The 16644-nt window shown below is 35.5% G+C and overlaps 1 protein-coding gene across 5 annotated transcripts in view; it reads left to right on the forward strand.

The window, feature by feature from the left end:
* Positions 1–16644, forward strand: part of LOC140501243 (lipoxygenase homology domain-containing protein 1-like) — a 680545-nt gene that overhangs the window by 572411 nt on the left and 91490 nt on the right. For all 5 annotated transcript variants that reach the window (XM_072604606.1, XM_072604605.1, XM_072604607.1 and 2 more), the window contains one exon: positions 12150–12391. In XM_072604606.1, the coding sequence (XP_072460707.1) occupies positions 12150–12391 (242 nt within the window). The remainder of the gene's footprint in view (positions 1–12149; positions 12392–16644) is intronic.

The following is a 16644-nucleotide window of genomic DNA, read 5'->3' on the forward strand; positions in this document are numbered from 1 at the left end:
GGATAAATATTTTTAAAGAAGCTCCTGTCTATATAAATGTTTGATTGAACATGTATTACATAATTCATAGGTCCATTTGAGGCATACTGATTTATTGATGAAGATTTAGAATAATTAGTTTAAAACAGTAATCTTTTCATAAGAAGTATTGAGATTAAAACATTGAATTTTACAGAGCTAAAACAACCATCTAAATCTTGATGACTATTATATTCCATTTGACAATTTGCATTATAATGTGTGTGTGTGTGTGTGTGTGATCACAGAAGGCTAAACAGAATCATCCAGACCATCCTCCTGGCTATTTATAACATTGATTCTCAGATCTTATAAGAATACAGTTTATGTCATGAGGGCTCACCTTACTCCTTTAGCTGAGGGACTGACTCCAATATATGACAAAAGCTTTAGCTTAATTTTCAGAAATTATTTTCAAAACCGTTTGATAGATGATAACAACAAGTTAAAATTTGTCAAATGCTCTGCTGTCATTCCCCAGTAGTCCACATCACAAGAAAATCTGAAAATGTTTCCTTTCTTGCAAAAACACAGTGAGTAAACATTTTATTATGGAGCAAAAGTTTGCTTCAGTGCATTTTGCATGAAAAGGGTCCTGAAAATAATCTTTTTCTTATGAAATATATAATTTTTAAAGATATTTTTGTTACATCTTATACTGAAGTTTAAATTATTATGTTTAATTTTATCTTTTATGTTGGCAGTACCAATAAACTGAAGAATGACACATTGACACTGTCTTTAAATTTTATAATTCCCTGTTTTTCAAATCTCAGATATAAGAACTATCTCTTTTGAAATTAAAATAATAATTACTTTGTATCAAATATACAAAATACTTAAAATTATAATATAAAAACTAAAACAAGTGTTACATTTCAACCATTGATTTTAACTTACATAAAATCTTCAAATTTTAAAAATGCATTATAACTTTCATTTTCTCCTGTCATTTCTGACAATTTAAACACATATGAAAATGAAAAATAATGAATTAAAATATTCCACTCTATACATAAACTATGCAGTCTCTAACATAGTATTATGTAAGAGAAGATGCCCTCCTAAAATCTAGTGAATTAGTATATGTGCATATTTTTGATGATAACTGCCAATCTGTCCCTTGTTTAGACTGAAGAATTTTTAAATTTAAGTTTGTCATTGCAATAGTCATAGTATAAATGGTTATGGTATATTAAAATGAATTTGAAAAAATAGTAGACTATTTCATACATTATAAAGTTTTAGGTAAAGCACACAGTATTTTTAACCATCCAACATTGGACATATTAGAAATTTTAAAACGCAAAAGCAAGACATCCAAAGAAATTAACTTTGTAACACATAGGGAATGTACTACTAATGTTAAGAGCTAAAGATTAAGATTCTCAAAATGCAATGTAATATATTAAACCTGAAACATACATGAGATGTCAAGAGAGAATGTTTTGATATTTGCTTCAGATAAAAAAAAAAACTGGATTATTACCACTGACCTTGTCTCTACTACAAGTTTGCAATTGCTAGCATAACATCAGCAGTCACGTTACATTTTTCTTACAAAGAAGTATCTTTTAACAATGGATACATTTCTTGCCCACACTTCATTGTCTGTGCATTTATGTTATGATTGAGTTTATCATCTGCGACAATGTATTCAGTCAATAGTATATGTTGTACTTTCAAGTGACTCATGGCAGTTAACAATGAACAACAAATCTTTGAGCACTTACATGAATTGCTGAAAATGTGGGGGCAAGTGGAATATGTTAGATGAATGCAGAATGTCTTCTGTTATTCTACTCCATATGGTGATTTGAGGAGATTAGAATCCAAACTATCCTATCTGATCCAGGACAATTGCCTGGTTTAATTTAGGTGTATTCAGATGTTCCCATAAACCATGCAATAAATCCCATAAAAATAAGATAATACAAACTTGGCTATACAGATCATTCATAATTATTTATTTCATTGTCTTTCATTTTTTCTTAATAATCTTTATGCCTGAGATGGGCATGGCCCTCCAAAGTGGGCACACCCTGAAGAATACAGCCCTAAGTAGGAACCTTGTTTGTGTATAATGGTAGTACTCTTACATATGCTAAAGTTATTACTTTTGGTCAGATCAGAAGTTTGTGGGAAATTTATCATCTACATAAACTATTCTCTTCAGTTAGAGGGCTGTTAGGTGGTACAGTAGATAGACCACTGTTCCTGGATTCAAGAAGACCTGCATTCAAATCCAGCCTCAGACACTTACTAGTTGTGTGACCATGGACAAGTCACTTAACTCCTGTTTCCCTCAGTTCCTCATCTATAAAATGACAGGTGGAGGAAATGGCAAACCCCTTTAATATCTTTGCCAAGAAAACCCCAAATAGGATCATGAAAAGTTGGACACAACTGAAATGACTGAATAACAAATTCATTTAGAACCAGTTTTCAAGCTGATTGGATTTTTTAAAAGTCACACATTTTATTTCATTAACTAATTAGCAATTTAAATGTTATAGTCCTTTCTGATACCGATGTTATGCAGGACTTGACTCCGCTGCCAATATACTTAACCTGAGTCTAAGGAGACACAGCAGTGTATTCAGTTAGCAAGTTTTTATTAAATGACTTCTGTGTGCCAGGCACTGTGCTGGGGCCTATGAATACAAAGACACAAATAAAATAGTCTCTGCTTTCACTGAGCTTACATTTTATAGGGAGAAATAACCCATGATATACAGGCAACATAACTAACCTCTCTGTGTGTTTATATGCCATTGTCTTCATTGCTTTCTATAAACTGTTTTTGGAATAGTGGACCAGATCTATGATTTCACTAATAAAGAAAATTCCAGTGAGGAAACGCCCTCTACTAGAGCAGGTGAGTTCCTGCTCTTCAATTCACAGTCTCACTGAATTGCCTTGGGGCACCAAGAGTTTAAGTGACTTGACCAGAATCACTCCACAGATACATATTAGAGATAGGACTTGAACCCAGGTCAACACACCACCAACACCTCAACCATCACCTCTCCTCTCAGGTGGAGAGAGTCTAAAACCCTGCTACCAAGATCCTCATGAATGGTAACCCTCCAGACACCTCCCCACATCCATCACCAAAAGCAACCAGTTTTGTGGAAAAGGAACTCAACAACCTTATCACCACCAATCCCAACTGCCACTGACGGGCAGGCAAGCCCAAGAACTCTGAATAGCAGTACTTCTTCTGCCACAATGCACCCAGTTTCTTCTAGCCTGACCTCAAAACCACTGTCCGGGAGAGCAACCATGATGGTGGTGCGGTAACAGATCTGCTTCCTCAGTCACTATTCAAGACCTAAAAGGAAAGCTGTCAACTCCAAAGTCCTTATAACTGTCAAATGGCTTGATGTGTGAAACAAAAGCAAACAAAAAAACCCCAAAACACTAATAAAGTTTTATCAATGAAAATGACACTGAAGAAGATACATTGCCAACTTCTCTGCCAAATGTAATTCAAGAACTACTGGGCCTTTCCATCTGAATTGCAGCTGAAATCTAGTATATGTGTTACCTCCCTCTTTGAGAATGTGAGCTCCTTGAGAACAGAGCTTGTCAAACATTTCTATGTGTGTCTTTGGAGATGAGTATAGTACTTTGAACAAAGCAAGTGCTTAATAAGTGTTTTTTCATTCATTCATTGCTGATTCAGAGCCCAACTCTCTATTCACTATGCTGTGCTATCTCTCTCACCTTCCAAGGAAGCCCAAGTCAACAAAGGGAATAGGAATTGTATTTCTTACAGTATGGGAAGAGAGGAAGCTAATAAAAGATTAGGACTAGAAAACAGGGTTTTCCGTGGTAGCAAGAGTTTTGAAGGATCTTTCAAGAGAGAAAAAGAGGTGGCAGAGAAGCGTTTCTTCCTGACATGGGTCATGAGAAGGACAATGGCAGACAATAGTCCAACATCTGCAGTTTCCACCAAGCCACCAAGGAGGAATCCAAGAGATAAAAACTAAAGGGATGAGTGATGAAGCATCAAGACTCTGTTTTTCATGGTAGGTGTTCCCTTAGGTAGATGGAGCATGAAGTTTGAAAGGGAGGAATTGGTGCTTTTAATTCCACTCTCTTGCCCCTTCACTTACTTTAAATGAGTTCAACTGGCTGTTTTCCTTTCCTTTTTATTATGTCCATAAATTGTATTTAAAAATACTTTGGCTAATTCAATGATCATCAGATATGGCACGTAAGAGATTACTGCTAACTTTGGAAAGAATCAATTGATGAGGTTGGATGTAAGGAGCTGGGAAGTGTATAAGATGAGAGGAAGTACAGGTAATCAGTGAAGACAGCTTTTTTTCTAGGATTTTGACTATGATAGGGAAGAGAGATATAAAGTGATAACTTGAGAGGATGGAAGGGTAGATGAAGTTTTCAAAGGATAAGAATGAATTCGAAATGTTCATATTACAGAAACAAGGCAACAGATTGGGAGAGACTAAAGATTAGAGAGAAGGGTGATAATTATAGGACTAATCTGCTCCTGGAGAAAGTGTATAAATGGAATGTGTATTGGGTTATGAAACAAAGGGCTTGAGTTTTAAATCCTAGCTCCACTGCTGTGAACTTGTGCAAATGACTTTGCCTCATTTGGCCTAGTTTCCTCCTCTGTAAAATGTGACTTGGGCTAACTGACCTCTAAGGTACCTGTCACCTCTAAATCTCATGATTCAGCCCTGACATTTTTCTAGTTCTTGTGATTTTCCTTATTCAATCCAGGGCAACCTAGATTAGTAATTAGATACAGGAACTGTTTCATGACCAGGTGCTAATATCTTACAGCAAGGACTCATCCCTTTGATTTAATGATTGTTTTTCCCATGGTTGGTAAGTTAATTGTTAACTTCTGTTCTTACTGAAGTTGACCACAGTTTCATGTCTTAAAAGTTAAGGAATGTTTACAGACAGAAATCATTTCTATGACTTCTAAAAGACAAAGCTTAGGAGTAGTACTTATGTCAATACTTCAAGAACCTGTATTTTCACTGATGTGAGGATTCACATCACAAACAAAAGAGACCTCAACTCATCAGAAACTCAGTAGATTGTCTTTGAAACTTGCTAGAGCTGAAAAACTCACTAATCTTTAGCCAAACTTGTGACAGATATTTTTAAATTTAGCCAGATATCTGTTTAGTCAAGAAGACTTTTCAACTTCATAGGACCTACCAAAGCTCCATTGACAGTCTTAGAGAACCCAGGCTCACTTCTATGTCAGGAAGAGGCACTGGAGTAGGATTTTGGTGGAAGCATGCACATACAAATTCATTTTTAATATTTGAGTAGCCTATTTTTCTTTTTCCACAATGACCACAAATATGTTATTTTATTTCTACTTTTATCATTCTATGATGCTCTTCACATTTCTGTGGTCCACAAAGTCAGAGATTTTTAGAAATTTACATTAATCCATTGTATGATTTAAAATATTTTAGAATAGTCACCAAGTATGTCTTCAGTGAAAGCTTCCCCATTATTATGAAGTTGGAGATTGGAAGAACCAATAGTAATCAATTAGTCAATCAAGAAGTCCTTATTAAGTGCCTACTTAAAGCACTGTCTGAAGTACTCAGATTAAAAGGATTAAGAGTGAAAACAGTCCCTACTGGTGAGAAACTGATAATACAATATAAGGAGAGACTGTGTATGTGTGTGTGTGTGTGTGTGTGTGTGTGTGTGTGTGTGTGTGTGTGTGTGTGTGTATGTGTGTGTAGTCAAAGAGGCAATAAATACATATTTAAATGCATGTAAATCTATAGTGAAGGAGATAATACACATAAAAATATACACATCATACATATAAAGCTAATGAATGTACAAATTAAAAATAAGGTAGCAATTGGAGGGATAATAAAACAATATAGCTACATTCTTTTATTTTTTCTATCAACTTCTTCGTAAGTTTCAACACACAAAAGCAAAGAAGACAGTAAAAGGAAAGTGAGACCGTGCTGAAAATAAAATATAAAGAAATAGCAATTTCACAAATAAATACCTTTTACACAAGTTTTATCTCTTTAAAATCTTCAGACAGCAGAAACAGTCTTTTCAAATTAGCAATTTCCTAAATTAATTTTTATCCACAGAGTACCTAGCACATAGTAGGTGCTTAATAAATGCTTATTGATCATTTGATCCATTCTCCAAAAAAACAGAATTTTAGAATCAAGAGAAGAAAAAAGAAAAAGAAAAAAAATACGTAAAATTCTAACAGTAGTATCAAAGGTAACAACTGAAATGTGTCATCAAATTGCCTTGTCAAACTTTCTGACTATGCTGCTTCTGAATTACCAAAATAAATTAAACACCTACTACGCTTTAAAAAAAATTGCAACTAGAAACTCTTGGCCCTTTTGTGGTTAGCAAAATAGTGTAGTTTCAGCTGATTGCAAAAGCCAACTGTAACAGTATTGTAACAGAATAAAATATTCTGTCCCCCTTTACGATGGCTGATCTCAAGCATAAAGCTTGACTTGGCTCCTTGCATACTCATCTTGCTGCACAGATCTAGAAATGTCAAGATTCCTGGAACAAGCTCTTCTAAGGATAAGTGTAACCTACTACTAATCTATACTCTCCATCTCTCTTCCTTTTGCTGCCCCCTATGAACTATGTTTTGACACCTTTCACATATCAGTCTCTATCTTTTATAAGGTACAGTGCTGTCGATAGACATTATTTCTGGGGAAAGTTTACATTTCAGAATAAAGTAAGTTCCATGAGGGCAGGGATATTTTTCATTTTTGTCATTGCATCTCTAACCCTTAGCACAGTACCTGGAAGATAGGAAACATTTACTACATATTTGCTGAAGTGAATTGAAATTTAATTAATATTTTGAAGTCACTTAGAGAAAGGAAGTGTAGACTACATATACATCCATAGAATGTGTTTACAGAGGACTCTAACAAAACACTTTGAATATTTGTAATATCTTGGTCAACTTATCTTTTTAGTAAAATTCAGTTAGAAATAGTCTCGGGACAAGTTCCTATCCTGCCAGTGGCAAAGTTGTTAGAATGCCAGCTCTGGAGTCTGGAAATTTGTTGTTGTTGTCGTTGAATTATTTTAGCTCTGTCCAACTCTCCATGACCCCATTTGAAATCTTCTTGACAAAGACACTGGACTGGTTTGCCCATTTCCTTCAACACATCATTTTACAGATGAGGAACTAAGGGAAAAAAAAGCTGGGCAAGTCCCTTGATCTCTATAACAAGTGGATAATAATAGCACCACCTCCCTAGAGTTGTTGTGAGGATGAAATGAGGTGATAACTGTAAAGTGCTTTGCAAACCTTCAATCACTGTGTAAATGCAAACTATTAATTATATACATATTTAATATTTGTAAACTAACACTAACATTAATAATAGCATTGGAATACAAGATCATCTTTTGTAGGGCCCCTAAAAGTATTTTGAGGGCAACCATAACAGTAGAAACAAGATGGCAGATGATATGGGCCTAAGCCTGTTTTCACATGGTTTTGATTTCTTCCACTAGGGTGCTATATTAAAAAAAAATATTTCTCATATTTTAGAGATTGTACTCATTTGGCATAGATCTTTCTATTAAAATGTTATTTTTACTATAGGTTGATTTTATATCTGTATGATTGTATGCAATAACTTTAAGTGTAATAATGTTTCAGTTCTAGTAGAACTAGTTCTGGTAGAATTTACTTATGAAATTCTTCAAAATATTTTTGGTTTTGTTGTTGTAGTCATCCATCTATTAGGCCAACGAACAAACAAGTACTTGCATGAGCAACATTCGGTTTTGTGAGTGGATTTTTTAAAATAGAGTGAATATGGTTAAATCAGTGCTCCCAGCCCCCAAACTTATTAGTAGGGAATGGTGAAGTTTTATAAGGTAGCAACCTGAGGATGCTTACACATTTATGTAGCCCCCCACACAGTGGAAAGTCTTATAAAACTGCCATTTATGAACAAAACTAGCATCTGCTTTCTGGGCTAACAGTTTTATGAGGCAAAATGTATTCATTATATTTCAGGGCACAAAATTTAATCCATGACATTTCTAGTTCTGCGTAAAACTAAGATAATTGTATTCTTTTGTATTTAAATAGCTGTCAGTTCCATTTACAAGGATCTTCCACTGTAGAAGGGAATATTTGTGTGTCTAGAGTTTATATTTCTGCCTCACCTCGGATAGATCTCTACCTGCTAGTCAATAAAGGTATCTAAATGGGGAATATTAGTCAAATCTATAGCCAAATCTTTTATCTTCAGTGAATCAAATTTTTCAGTTGAATATTTTATGTATTTTAAAGACTAAACCTGTTGGTTTTGCCTTTTTCATGTTTAGTTTTGAACTGTGAATACATGTAAATACAGTTATTGTTGCCATCCTCTAAAAATATACATTTTAAAATAGTAGAACACATGTCACAGATATTGTATGGGAATCAAGCAGTGATGTGTAAATTATTTGAGAAAAGGAATAATTTTGATATTAATACATTTTTGTGATATCAATAATCACATGCATGTACTTCTACTCATGCTAGACTAACATCAAATATATGATTTTGACCAGGTGAAACTAGATTGGGTTGCTGTTCTAACCCTGCTCCCCCCACCAGACACTTTATCAGTTGAGTGCTGGCAATGTGAGCCACTCCAATACCTGTCAGAGCGGGAGTCTAGAAGACATCGCCACTTTCTGCACCCTGGCAATAAGCTTTGCAGTGATAATACAGGTCACTGTAGTGTTTTCTATGAAAGGTAGTGGTCCTACAATATTTTCATCTCTTGCCCCAAAGACCAGCTTCCAAAGACAACCAAAGATCAGTGGAGCATCTTCCTTGAGGCAGGAGTCCATGTATTTTCAGGCTTTACAATTCCTTCCCTGATATGGAGGACCAACCAAATGGAGGATCATTTGCTTCCTAAAAACTATTTCTTAAGGCAATTAGCGTATTTTATCATTTTCTCTGGGGCAGGAGGTTACAAGATCCTGGGCCATGTTGGTGTCTCCTCTAAGGAAGAATGGTAACCAATATGATGCCATGCCAACATCGGTCCCAAGATGAGAGGCTGTGTAATGAGTCTAGAGCACTATAGGGTCTAAAACACGAGGTTAAAGTACTTGTCACATTCTCCTCCCTCAATATGCTAGGTATTCTAGCACCTGTTTTAAATAGGGAAGTCAATAATTACTCTAGGTGGTGCCAGCATATACTCTCTGAATCAGGAAGCAATACAGCTTCAGGCACTTAAGCTCTTGCTCTGAAGCAGGGGGCTAAAGATACCTCCACTTCCTTACCCCCCTCAAAGACCAGCATCAGGATGAAACCCAATCTACTCAAGGGCATGCATTACTCTACCAGAGGTAGGAGGTAATACAATTATAGATCATGCAGACCCTAAAGGTCTTGAGAGCTTGGGATACTCTAGTACCTGTCCCAGAATGGAAGGCTCTGGGATCCCCAAGGTAGGAGGTTCAAACAGTGTCATCTCTCATTGGAAGGCCAGTTTCCCTTGGCCTCCTAGTCAACTAAAGTACCAGTTAAAGTAAGTGGCTCAGATGCGAACACCTTTTGCTTTGGAAAGTGATATATACAATGGCTGTTTCCATCCAGTTCTAGCTCCATGTCCTCTCATTGTTACTTCTTGCGTCCTGGCTGTGCTTGTGGGCTCCCAGAAAACTTGGGACACACCTCCTTTTGCTCTTTTCCTTCTGAGCATGTCCTCTGATGGTCTTCTAGGACAAAGCAGTGACTTAAACAATCCTTTCTGCAGCGGGCTTTTTCTAGTTTCCCAGCATTTAGAACATCCCTTTTGAAGCTAGACTTCTGTCTCCTACGTAATGAATCTATTTTCGTATTGCTTCTTTCTAGTAGAATGCAAGCTTCCTGAGAACTACAAACTGGTTTTACATTTAGAATAGTACTTGCCATTCAATATTTAATAAATATTTATTGGTTGATGGATTGACCTGCTACACATATGTGTTTCATTTTTCTCTTTTATTGTGTTTTGATTCTGACATTTTTAAGAATGAGAGTTACTGTAAGGAAACATACAAAAAGATAAAACTTATAAAGAGCACACTTCAATGACTGTTAGATGGCAGCAACTATAGGTGCAGGGAAGTCAAGCTCATCAAGTGCCATTCAAGAATGCAGTGAAACAGTCATTCACAGTAAAGTGAAGAATAAAATGCAGTCAAAATGTTGCTGTGGAAGAGCCCAATTTTTTTTTCTCAGAAAAAGACTTTCAGAGGGACCAGCAGCTGGATGGATGGTGGTAAATTCTTCTTCAGTATGACATATGCTTCTTTAAGTTGGAGCATGAGAAGACCTTTTTTTAAATAGCTATTTACCATTACTAGTAAGGAAAAGAAAGCACACTTCTCATGGGCAAAGTAATAAAAGACTGATATATTTAAGTACATTAAAAAATAGTCTTGAAAAAAAATGTATCTTACTTATGGACCCAGGAAAATGGTATAGTAGATAAAATCATAGCCACAGAATAAGGAAGACCTGAGTTCAAATATGGCCTCTGACCTTTACTAGCTGTGTGACTGTGGGTAAGTCACTTAACCTGTTCATCTTAGTTTCTTCAACTGTAAAATGGAGTTAACAATAGCAGTTACCTCCCAGGGTTGTTGTGAATATCAAAAGAAATATTTGTAAAATAGCACAGTGCTTGACACATAGTAGTCACTTAATAAATGCTTCTTTCCTTCCTTTTTTTTTAAATTGAAGACACTACTAAATCCATTGGCTGAAGTATATTAGCGTGCTTATCAGATTTGGTCATGTTTATCTGACTGTATACATACACATACATTCACACACATATGCATGGATGGATGGATGCATGCATGTATGTATATAACTCCAAGAAAATGTTTGGGAGAGGTGTTCTTCCCATCCCCAAGACCAGCTTCTCTTGGGCCCACAGATAACTTGAGTGCCCCATAATTATTGAAATCTTGCTACTATTGAGGTAATGATAAACTCTAATTGTATACACACAGAGAGAAAAATAGATATCTATATCTACATACACATACGTCTAGATTTACTAAGTAGAATTATTCTAGGGTTACAGAAATCCCTAAATGAAGATGAAATACTGAAAAATATCCTCACCTCATATGAGGCATCACACCAAGAGATGAAAATAAACGAGTTTAAATGGTCTTGGAACATTCCTGACTAAAATTACATTGAAAATCTATGGATTGTAATCAAACACATATTTCAAAAATACACAATTTTCCAAAGGCACACTTAAAATCTAGTGCACTAAAAGTATGGTACCATGATAAATTAAGGAATATGTAAAATTGCTCAGTATCAAATTGTATTTTTAAAAGTGCAGCAAAAGGAGGACCTTTTGCAGGGTAAACACTTTAAACAGGAAAAACTTTATGAAGTTTATTTTATGTCTATAAATTTAACTATTTTACTTTGTGCCAATTACTTTGCACACTGCTATAAATGTAATATTGCATGCATATTAAATATGTTTCTTAACTTTTATGTTTTTAACCTTTATTTGTCATTCTATTTTCATTTTCTATGTCCCTCTTTCTTTGAGAGAATGTGGCTATATGAGACCTGATTGGTGGATATATTATCTACTCAATTGAGTAAGGCTCTCTGAAGAAGAAGATATAGAGTTTTTTTACTGTAGAAGATAGAAACATGTTGACAGAGAATAGATTATTTATGATGCTATAAGACTCCCTAATGTTATAACTAATTTTTCCTTTCCTTTATCTTGAGAGGAGAGAACATATTCTTCACTTAGAAAAAATACAATGTAAGTAATGTGTACTGTGGTTATTTTATGATACATTGGTACATAAATAAACTGTAAAAATTAATCTGAAAAGGAAGTCCAAGTTTACAATGGTTGCAGAGTGAAGGATAGACTGTGTCATCTCATTTTCTGTTGTATATTTTTCTAAATGATAACTTCTCATGTAAAAGTAGAGGTTATATTTGTTTTTATAAGTCTTTGTTCAGTATGAATCTAATGAAAATTCAGAATAATATTGGGTTCCATAGTGATTTTAGTTACTTTTTGTGTGTTTTCATTTTTTTCTATAAATAGGAACTTGGGATATCACTGTAAAGACAAGTAATGTTTTGTCCAGTGGCATAAACCCTAAAATGGCCTTCATTGTATGCTGTGAGCGGGGCACTTGCACACCAGTCATACTTCCAAAAGGCTCACTTCAAAGGGCCCAAATCTATAAGACCACTATGGAAATGAACAGCAATTATGGAGCCATAAAGAAAGTGCGTTTGCAAGTAGAAGATGCTGAGGATGGGGAAGTCTGGCATTGCCATGAGGTAAAACTTATTAAAGCACACACACACACACACACACACACACACACACACACACTCACATACACACACATATGCACACATACAGACTTGGATTTTTACAGTGCAAGTTCCTAGCGGGCCAAGATTGCTCATTATACATTATAGATGGATATTAAACATGTATATGTGCATACGTATGCATACATATGCATGCATATCTCCATACACACATATATATATATTATATATTTACATTACAAAATTTTCAGTGTGGTGTATCATAGTCTTAATATTTTAAAAATATAGTTCACTTGTATCTTTTACTGTGACTTTTCTTATTAAAAAAATAATAACGTGAGCGGCCAAGAGTCTTGTCACCATGATTTCAAGAGCAATATGAAACAGTTCCCTTTTCAGATGGCATTCAGAGACTAAGAGTCTTGTTAATTAGAAGATGTCCAATGGGTAACTACAGTGGTTTTCATATATCAAAATACTAGTTTATGTTTGTTTTATTTTCCTATTTCTATCCTGATATGGCTCTGTAAAGCCAGGGTAGGGAGGCATTATTTCAGTAATTCCAAATGGGCTTTTACATGTTCTGGTATAATCCAAAATGGACAACAATCCAAGAGACTGAAAAGACCCACAGTGAACACCTCCCCCCCCAAAAAATATGTCACTTAGATGTAAGAAAGAGGAAATGAGTAACAAAAATGACACTCTTTTCTCTAATGTCTAAGATATTAAAGTGAAAGCCTTGGATCACATCAAAACTTCTCTGACAGTAGAGCAACATTTGTATTTGTAATGAAAAAAGAAGTCTTAAGAAAGAAACCTTTCATTTTAAGTTATCAATATGCTTTTATCCAAGAGCATCTCATGCCCTTTTTGTTGTCACAAAGGAAGAAAACTATTTGCCTCAACAATTGCAAATGATGGCACCAATTATGTGATGAAACACACAGCAGCCATTAATCGACTAGCCCACTTTTCATTTTTGCCTTCTCTCCATTAAAATGTCTGCTTTTGGTGGGTTGGTCAACTTTACACTAAATATCCCAGGCCAAGGGAGCTCAGTAGCAGTCATGTATTGAAAATTGAAGCTTGCTAATGAATACGCCTGAGAATAGAGCCCTCCATGAAAACTGGTGTTGTGACCTCAAGGCAAGTTTAAAGAAAAAGAAGAACCTCTGAAGTCGTCAGAATGATGATAATCCATTCTCAAAGGTGTTCACAGAAGGCAACTCAATGTGGCATTGCCATTCTCTGGAATTGTTACACATGGTAGGTTTTCTCAAGACAAGGTATGGTGCCTCCTGCTGTCTCTTTTGTCAGATTTGAAGATAATCATACTTATCATCTCTTCTTTTAACCCTGCAGGGAAGAATTAGCTAATTGTAGAGTTGTTTGAAATGAATACATTCATCCAACGTAAAGGGAAGTTGGGAATATTCCATACAGTCTTCATAGTATCAAGCATTTATGGTGGAAAAATGCTCAGTCAGTTTGTAAATAGGATCATTCCTCCTCCTTTCCCCCAACACTCACACACATACTCATATAAATTTAGTAAGATTTTTGTTCATCATACACTTAATACCAAAAATAATTGCCTTAATGATTATTTTTAAGTGTTTCTTCTTACTTTGTCTATGTTTAATGAAATGAATCACATAAAGTCTCAATTAACTAGATAATGTTTTGCTCAGTGGTATGTGCTATCTCACTACATATTTGTAGACCAAATCAGTATTACCTTGACTTTAAGAAGTGTAAATGTCACCGCCTCAACCCCAAACCTCAGCTTGGCTTTTCCACTCTGAAAATTATTAAATGTCCAAAACTTAAGCAAGTGATTGTGTTGGAGCCTTGGGAAGATCCATTAACAGATTTTAACCCAATATAGCACAGGATTAGAAAAGTCTCATTATAGGACTGTGTTACTTACTGTTTAAAAAAAGTATAAATCAGATTCATGTTGGCTTTATTTTGTTTTGTTATTCATTTTATTGACATATTTTGTTTTTACATGCCATGACTTTCTCCCTTTTTCCTTCACTTTACCATCTCCGAGAAAACCATCCATTTTGAGAGAAAGTTGACTTTATTTTCTTTAAAGACCCTTTTATCATTGAAAATAGTTGCAGAAAAATTATTGTATCAATAAAATGCAGACCTTCTTGATTTTTGTCACTCTCTCTCTCTCTCTCCCCTCTTTTTTTCTATATTGAACCTGAATTTCACCTGTAATTAATGTTATTTCTGAGTATGTATCTATGATTTCTTTTTCTTTTAAAAAATAGTTCGTTTGAGGACATGGTCCCAAGGGTATTTGGGAGGATCACATTCAAACCATTATGAGTTTCCTTGGAAGTCCATTGTAATGAGTCAGAGAGAAAGTTACAGAATTTAGAGCTAAATGAGGCTTTAGAGATCATCTAGTCCAATCCCAATCATTCTACCTTTGGAGAAACTGAGACTCATGGAGGTTAAGTGAACTTACACACACAAAAAAGAGAGCTGGGATTCATACCTAGGCCTCATGACTCTGAGACCAGAAGCTCTTTGCATTGCATGATTCTATTTCACGTGGGAAATGAATATGAAGAAAGCTTGTTAAATATCTCTATGCCCATCCAAGGGCCTATACAGACCAACCAAAACATGCTATTGGCAATTTCATTCAATAAGGCTTGATTGCTGCTCTGTGCCAGGTATTATGGCTAGGTCCTATGGATTCAATGACATAGATAAAACTATCCCCATCCTAAAGGAAATTCCATTGCATTAAGGGGGAAACACATACAGAAAAGTAAATGCAAAATAGAAATAAAACAAAGCACTTGAACATAGAAAGAAGTAACAATAGGGAGAATCAGGAAAGACCTCTCCAAAGAAGTGGCATGTGAGCGGTTTCTTGAAGGGAGCTCAATCTTCCAAAAAGTAAAGAAGAGGAAGGACAAAATTACAGTTATGAGGGATATCCTGTACAAAGTGAGGGACCTGGGAGATAGAATGTGGAAAGATAAGGACTAACAAATAAGTTCGTTCTCCCTCAGCCCACAGACAATCAATAATTGATAAATCTGGTAAGTTTCTTTTTCGACAACATTTCTCATCAACATCCTCTTCTCTACACAGGCTCTCATCATCTCTTACCTAGACTGCTGCAAAACCATCCTCAGGGGATTCCCTGCCTCAACTCTTTCCTTACTCCAAACTACACTCTAATCACTGCTCTTCTTGGTTCGCAGTCCAGTTCTCAATCCACTATACCATATCCTGAATTGCACTTGACAGGCTGAACACAGAACAAAATTGAAAACACAATAAAAGTGACCATATCATTATAACGTTTATTATATGTGAAGAGCAGCAAGGAGTCCAGTCACAGTGGATCCCAGACTACATCGGGGTAAGATCTAATAAGAGTAAGATCTAATAAAACTGGAAAGGCAGGAAGGGTCTAGAGGAGATTAGGGACAGTTACAGTTCCCATCCTCCATTCTCACAGTAGGGTCAGAGCCCCTTTGCTGATAAAAATAGCTGACATTTACATAGAACTTTCAGGTTTATAAAGTACTTTACACTTCTCTCATTTGAACCTCTGAAGAACCTTGAGATTTAGGTGCTATTGTAATCTATATTTTTACACATGAGTAAGAAGTTCATAGAGATTGAGTGCCTTTCCTAAGGTCACAGAACTATGTGTTATGTATTCACTGAGGCAGCATTTATAATAAGCTCTTCCCTACTCTGAAGTCCAGTATTCCACCCACGATGCCACCTAGTTGTATCTCAATAAATTTGCTCCTCCTTAAGATGAGAGGATGCACATAGAGTAGTGGATAGACAGCAAATCTGTTCTGTGTTCAATTTCTGCTCCTGATACATGATTATGTGATCCTTAGTAAATAATTTAACCAGTCATTGTCCTGGGAAATTCAGCCATCTTTTGCCTGATATTAGATATTGACTGTGGTTTGTATTTTGAGACTACTCTGACTTAAACTTGAAAGACACTGGTGAGTGGAGGGAAACCTCAGTAAGTTTCTAGGTGGAAAATCAAAAGCCACATGCCACCATCTGAATACAGATATTTTGGCCACACAAGAACCCCTTGGGGCGCTACTTGTTGTCTGTCACCTCTAACAGTCTTCTTAATATGTACATATGAAGTGAACAGGATCAAGAAAGTGATTTTCAAATTAAGAACACATGGTATTAATGAGGTCAAAATAATAAATAATGTAAGGGTACTAGGAGCATCA

This window comes from Notamacropus eugenii, chromosome 4 (assembly GCF_028372415.1).
Source record: "Notamacropus eugenii isolate mMacEug1 chromosome 4, mMacEug1.pri_v2, whole genome shotgun sequence".
Classification (NCBI taxonomy): Eukaryota; Metazoa; Chordata; class Mammalia; order Diprotodontia; family Macropodidae; genus Notamacropus; species Notamacropus eugenii.